This window comes from Glandiceps talaboti, chromosome 4 (genome assembly GCF_964340395.1).
Source record: "Glandiceps talaboti chromosome 4, keGlaTala1.1, whole genome shotgun sequence".
NCBI classification, from domain to species: domain Eukaryota; kingdom Metazoa; phylum Hemichordata; class Enteropneusta; family Spengelidae; genus Glandiceps; species Glandiceps talaboti.
The window spans coordinates 21,719,546-21,727,180 of NC_135552.1; the positions used below are offsets into that span (position 1 = coordinate 21,719,546).

The following is a 7,635-nucleotide window of genomic DNA, read 5'->3' on the forward strand; positions in this document are numbered from 1 at the left end:
CAACGGATATCTGATGACACCCTGCTGAAGGAGTGTCGTTTGATAGCCGACGGTAATAGTGCCATGTCATGGTGCCACGTTTTGTAATAATAACAGTATTTTACTTGTAAAAAATGGTGAGAGTCTCCATCTACAAATTGTTCGTATGAATAAAATAAATAATAAATAAATAAATAAATAAATGAAGTGAGGCTCATTGTGCGTTCCAGCCACATTGCATTGTGTTCTTGTGAATAATTATAAAATAATTATAAATATGGATTTAGTTTAAAATACCACTGTGGGTTCTTTTGACATTACATACGAAAATAATTAATTAAGGGGTGGACCATTTGATATCCTGGGGGGGGGGCTTGGAAGATTTCGGGGGGGGGAGATGCCAAATGGATTTGCTTGAAAACCAAAATCCGGATATGAGTGGGTGATGGGAAAAAAAAGATGGACCACTGCTGCTAGAAAAAAAATGTCTTGGCATGGAAATGATGCACAGGTTCGAGTATACTGTTCAACCTGCTCGGACCTCTCCAACCACTGAGGACACTTGTCAAATCATGACAAACAGTTTCAAACACATGTCTGGGACCAGTTTCGTTAGCCTGTGGTACAAATATATATTTGTTCTTGTCACTGTTTCTTTCATAAATGGTTTAAATATTACTTCATGTACATTTGTAAGGGTTCAAACATAACTGTACATAAAATTATACATAATAATTATAATACATGTATTACCTATAGCTACCACACTAGTTACAGAACATGCCATGTAAGTGTTTGGCTGTTTCACAATCGGTGCTCACTTATTTTACACTTTGGAGCAAATGTGAACTTGAGGGTTTTGTAATTTGGTAATCTTCATACTATTGGATAGTTTATAAAAGAACTTAATCTAAATTGTTCTAGTCTCTTCAGTATGAATTTGTCAAAAGGGATGATATACTTCCTATTTCAGACACTACATGTATCGACACCACAACTCAAATTCAAGTTTCTATTGTACACTAGTATGACCTAAAGTGTTCTAACACATCAGTAACTTTACTATACATGCAATATCAATGTCCCTATACCAATGTTACAGGCCCACTTTTATAACATGGAAAACTTATTTAAAAAGTTATATTTACTTTAGCTTTTCGATGCTTGGCAATATATATCTCAGAGGCTATGAATAACCTAAAAATTGCCTAAATAGAAACAAAAAACTGCAGATCTGGCGGGGGGGGGGGGCCTTGGACTCCATCACGCCAGAGGCCACTCATTCGTAAAACCAACATTCGTTCAACCCCCTAGGACCCCTCCCCCCCCATAAGAAGTAGACATGTCCATGCCTCAAATCAAAGTTCTTCCCTCCACCTCTTACTGTCAAGATGCTATGAAACTTTATTTCAAAAATGTTTCAACCATGTGTAGTTGCTTTTTACAATTGTTAGAGCTGACTTGTAAAGCTTTCAAATTATTGTCTGAAAGTGTCTGTTAATAGCCTGAAAATTGGCTTTAAGAGTAAAAGACCTCCAGGGCTTCTAGGGGGACACCCCCTAGAACCCCCTCCCCATAAGAGGTAGAAATGTTCCAGTTTCAAATCAAAGTTCTTTCCTCCACCTCTTACTGTCAAGATGCTATGGAACTTTATTTCAAACATGTTTCAACCATATGTAGTTGCTTTTTACATGTTAGAGTTGTCTTGTAAAGCTTGCAAATTATTGTCTGAAAGTGTCTGTGAATAGCCTAAACATTGCCTTTAGAAGTAAAAAACCTCCAGGGCTTCTAGGGGGAGACCCCCTAGAACCTCCCCCCCCCCACCCATTCACACACACTCACACAAGAGGTAGACATATCCCAGTCTCAAAGCTCTTCCCTCTACAGCTTACTGTCAGATGCTATGAAACTTTATCAGGGGGGTGGGGGGGGGGGGGTCAGTGACTTTTTGTCTGCCCATGGAAAAAACTCTGACACCCCCCATCCCCCAAGCTGGAAAAACTGACCGGTCTATCTGAATGTTTGAGCTCACCAATCAAGCTTCCAATTTGTATTTTCAGTGTGTCACCAGACCATGGCATAAAAACTGTCAACGATGTTTATTTAATTGAAAATCAAACATGTATGAAATATGTAGTTTTCTAAATATAATCTGTGTGTGATAGAACATTATCTTTTTACTCTCTGTATTACCGTGTGCGAAAACCAAACACTGACGTAAAAAAAATGCGCATATCTCAAAGAAGCAAAAAAAAAAAAGTTGCCCTCATAGGCGAAGGAGGTGGGAAAAAATAATGACTCTCCACCAATCTTCCAAGCCCCCCCCCCCCCCCCCCCCCAGGATATCGAATGGTCTACTCCCAATTACTGGGCGTTCCATTCACATTTTAATTTGTTCTTACGAAATTTGATTTTACGTTCACACTGCGAGACAGTCGTAAAACTGATTTTTGGTTGCGTTCAGTTTGGATGTGTCAAACAGGTACCTCTCTTCCATCCGACTTAAATGAATGGACGATTACGTCATCAACTGGGACCAGAGTCGGAGAAATATGAAATTACAGTTCGTAAATATAAGTAACGGTTGAAACCATCCCCTCATACATGGAATGCTACCTAGCCAGACTCTGGGTCAACTTTAACTTAAACCGTTTTTTAAAGTTGGCTTATTAAAACCAGAATTGACTCTTAGTCGCGATTTACGTAAATGAGAATCTCATGAAATGCATTAGTTAATTATCCAATTAATATCAGCCGTTGTGGACGTGGTCTTATTAGGGCAGGCTGATAGGCCCGGACTGATGACGTCACTACAGTCTACTACTGTATGTTCCATCCAAATTTTGGAATGCGTTAATTTAATTGATTAATTACTGTGAGTTCTGTCTGCATTTTGTTCTCGTGAATTAAAATGTATTGATTTCACTTCAATTTAATTAAACTGTGTTACGGCGGATGTTTACACACGCAACGATTTATTATTCTTTCCATTTTTCATGGCTGCACTAAAATCTTAATACAAATTGAATTCCGATCGGATCACAACCAGAAACAAATCAATTCGTCTTTGTCTCAAATGCAATCTTTCAACAACCATTCATGGTTTCGATTAGATATCGAACGGACAACCTCAGAATAGACAAAAAACACCTCTCCCCCACAGAGAGCCAGAGAGAGAGAGAGAGAGAGAGAGAGAGAGAGAGAGAGAGAGAGAGAGAGAGAGAGAGAGAGAGAGAGAGAGAGAGAGAGAGAGAGAGAGAGAGAGAGACAGACAGACAGAGACAGACAGACAGAGACAGACAGACAGACAGACAGACAGACAGACAGACAGACAGACAGACACAGACAGAGAGACAGACAGAGAGACACATACAGACAGTGTACGTGTGTGTGTGTGTCATTGGAGGGGGAAGGGATTTCGTATTCACATAACATATCTTTATGTTACTTTTGGTCTGTTGTAACATTATCCCTACAATTCAAATATATCACGCATGATGATAGTAAAGCAAATCATCTTCTGATAACTACTTACCCCATAGATATATATAAATGATGTTGAAACTTGTAGTTAAAACGCAAGAGCGCAAGGATACACAAATGTTGACTTTCAGTCAAGAAAGTTATATATAATTATTAATTCTAGCCATCTTATTTATTTTCATAATGCAAATATTACATTTTCCCTCAAAAGTAAATGATCAATAAAACAGAAATTGAATGATATGATATTAAAGATGTTAAAGTTCATCCTATACCCATATAACTCCTGATTTTCGACAAAAAATGTGGTTTTCTAATTTGATTACACATATTTTACAATAATTGAGCCCTGCTAGTTAAATGTACATGTAATATGTCATACAAGTCTTACATGCAAAACAAAAAAAACTATCAGTACTTTACTTTTAACATTGACAGCTACGGTACTTTTCTTTCAGGTCTGCTGTGTTTTCTCTTAAATGAAGTTCTGAAGACACATAGTATTACCCTACAAAGCACAATCCTTGCATATTGATGCAACATCTATTATTGCATGAATATACTCAAATATCATTTAACCTAATAGTGCAACTTCTATCCTCTCAGAAACATTCCTTGAATGAATGGATGGGTGGATGGATGGATGGATGGATGGATGGATGGATGAATGAATGAATGAATGAATGAACTAACGAACGAACGAACGAATGAATGAATGAATGAATGAATGAATGAATAAATAAATAAATAAATAAATAAATAAATACTTAACTATATTTCACATGTACAATGAGAAATTTCAGTTATGCTACACTTAGCAGGTTATCGATTTTTCAATAAACATTATTGATTTCTTTGATAACTGTATACATCGTCATGTTATTACGTTCACAGTTGATACCCATAACTAGAATATTTAAACCCCAGGAAACAAAATACACTCTTCCGTGTTTGCGTCAAACGCATTTCAAAAAAGGCGAAAGTAAAATCGTGTTTTAACCAAACTGTTCTTGACCATCTGAGTTGATGGGAATTGAACTTTTGGAAAATTGATCTTCTGTCTGTCCAGCTGACAACTTTACGTATATGTAAAACTACATGCAGGAACTGGCGCTGTTGTTATTAAAGTTTACCACTACTGAGCTAGAAGCTCAGAAGGTGACCCGAAGGGCCAGCGAACGGTAACTTGAGAAGAGTTGTATCTTTTTCCTATATTGTGACATTACCATGTTATCACAAATCCTTTGTAGTCAAAGAACAACCCGTTGTGTTCCCTTGTTCTGGTTGCCATGACATTGATTAGACCGTTGACCGATTCTTCTGATGTGATGAGAGCATCCGGTCCTCCCATTGCAGTCAGCACATAGCCCGGATGTAAAGACACTGAGAGAATATTATCTGATGCAAGTTCCAGACTCAGGTTCCTTGTAACCATATTCAAAGCAAGCTGCACAGAGAGAAAAAGTTTCATTGGCGTGTATTACATGATTGGTCAATAAATCCAATTTTATTCTATTTGTTGTTGTTGTTGTTGTTGTTGTTGTTGTTGTTGTTGTTGTTGTTGTTAGAATCTTGATGTACCATATTCCGTAGTTAAAATTCATAATCGCATATGTTAAAGTCCAGTCAATCTAGCGCAAATTTTGGCCGAACCTTGAACTAATTGCAACAGAAATTATTTTGAGTGCATCTTGCTCAGAACTTTATGCTGAACAACATATCAAAAGTCTTGGAGGAAAATCTAAGTAGTAAGGGCTAAAAATGAGGGTTTTTTTATGATTGGCTAATTTGCATATTCATGAAATATTGTGACAATGTGTGCAAAACCCATGCCTATTGATAGATCAGAGGATGGGTGATTACCCTAATACCATATCTTGTGATCATAAAACCATCTTATGTAACGTAAATGTACTTGATATTTTAGTAAGTTCAAGGTCAAACCTTATTTTGACTGGACTATTATGATGCTAACACTCCTTTAATCCGCATAATTATGAGTTTCCTGCATTGAGTCATTTTGCATTTGCAAATGCGAATTTTACTGAAAGTCAAAGTTCTTTTTTAAATTCTGCACTCTTTGCCATATGGAAGCTTGCTTCTTGTCATTTTGAAATGAATAAAATATAAATGTAGGGTCCATAGTCTTGTTTTCAAGGAATTTGACAAACTGTCATTTTCGCCTGTGTTTTTTTTTTCTTTTTTCAGCATTCGGCGGCCATATTGGATTCTAAAATGGCTTAGTTAACTTTGACAACATTTTAATCTCGATTTGAATACTTTGTGCTGTGACCCCTGATTTTTTTGTTGAGAATTGAGAATGGGTTTGGGTTTGAGCAAAGTAAAAACAAAAAGTTGAGAAGCTTATTTCCAAGGCTCAGCTCACATTAAGAGAATATTTCCTGAAAATTGTGAATGTGTTTACTTGTGTTGAGGCTTACCTTAGAACATCTGTAACTATGCTTCGTTCCACTACTATTGTCGTTCAGTGCCGCTAGTCTGCTGCTGACGTTAAAGATGGCGGCACGTGATGCACTCATACTATCACCCCCTACAGACTTACTTGCTGCCCTTAATAAAGGCAGGAATCTCTGAAAGACGAAATTAATACGAAACATGAAATGAACAGAAAATATTGGATGGAATGAGCAGAAGACATGGAATTGATAAATGACACTGTCAGGTGGAATTCAAAAAACCCATAGCAACGTGTGTACATGGGTAAAGTCAATTTTTAAAAAAATCCCTAACGACTTCGTAATTGCAATAACTATAGCTACTACATGTGCAACCTGAACTTGCAAATAGCATAAATGGTGTTGTAACACAACTGACTATATATAATTGATCCATGCCGTTGCGACAACAGCGGTAATTAAATGAGTACGATCTATGGCCTACCTTGACAACTATGGGTGGACCAATCATGTTGGCCATGTTAGACTTACTCCAACAACCATAGTTTCACCAATCGTATATTGACATATAAGACCTACCTTGGCAACCATGGCTGGACCAACCGTAATGACATATTAGACCTACCATGGCTGGACCAATCGTATTGACATATTAGACATACCTTGGCAACCATGCATGGCTTGACCAATCGTATTGATATATTAGACCTACATTGGCAACCATGGCTGGACCAACCGTATTGACATATTAGACCTACCTTGGCAACCATGGCTGGACCCAACCGTATTGACATATTAGACCTACCTTGGCAACCATGGCTGGACCAATCGTATTGACATATTAGACATACCTTGGCAACCATGCATGGTTTGACCAATCGTATTGATATATTAGACCTACCTTGGCAACCATGGCTGGACCAATCGTATTAATTCTGTAATGCATCATCATTGATTCTACAGTTACATCTTCCATTTTTTCTTCGATTTTTAAATACCCTGCATTGTTGATCAACAAATTCAATCCATCTTCACCAACGCACTCTTCAACCTGTTTGGCTGCCTCATCAATTTCCTCTAGATTTGTAACATCTGGAAAAAGATGCAACTATTATACATTTACACGTTTGTTATGGTAGCTATTCACGAAATGTACCTCTATCTACCAATATATATGCTCAAAATCAAACTTTTAAAGCAGAGCAATCCAATATACGTGTACTTACCCATTTTCAGCACAGTAACATTTGGATTGTCCTTCGCAACTTGCTGTAAGTCCTGTAAAAATTAACATTTTCAAAAATGAAACTACCAACAAATACAAATTTAAGTAGAAAGTTCTTGATGTTATATATATATATATATATTTATTTATTTATTTATTTATTTATTTACTCATTTATTGTATCCCTTTTGTTACATTGGCCCACTAAGAATGTTAGAAGCAGCACTAATAGAAAATTAAAATACAAACACTACTAAAAAATTATGATGTGACTAGTATAATCACATACACAAACAACAAAACAAACCAAACAAACCAAAGGGAAGGGTAAGAGAGAGAGAGAGAGAGAGAGAGAGAGAGAGAGAGAGAGAGAGAGAGAGAGAGAGAGAGAGAGAGAGAGAGAGAGAGAGAGAGACAGACAGACAGACAGACAGACAGACAGACAGACAGACAGACAGACGGAGAGAGAGAGAGAGAGAGAGAGGAGAGAGAGAGAGAGAGAGAGAGAGAGAGAGAGAGAGAGAGAGAGAG

At 37.2% G+C, this 7,635-nt stretch overlaps 1 protein-coding gene across 1 annotated transcript in view; it reads right to left on the minus strand.

The window, feature by feature from the left end:
• Positions 1-4,521: 4,521 nt before the first annotated feature.
• The window catches only part of LOC144434685 (C-signal-like), a 6,951-nt gene continuing 3,837 nt past the window's right edge, over positions 4,522-7,635 (minus strand). The window contains exons 2-5 of the mRNA XM_078123201.1: positions 7,106-7,157; positions 6,781-6,971; positions 5,904-6,053; positions 4,522-4,909 (exon numbers count right to left, since the gene is read on the minus strand). Of these exons, the coding sequence (XP_077979327.1) occupies positions 4,685-4,909; positions 5,904-6,053; positions 6,781-6,971; positions 7,106-7,157 (618 nt within the window). The 3' untranslated portion in view covers positions 4,522-4,684. The remainder of the gene's footprint in view (positions 4,910-5,903; positions 6,054-6,780; positions 6,972-7,105; positions 7,158-7,635) is intronic.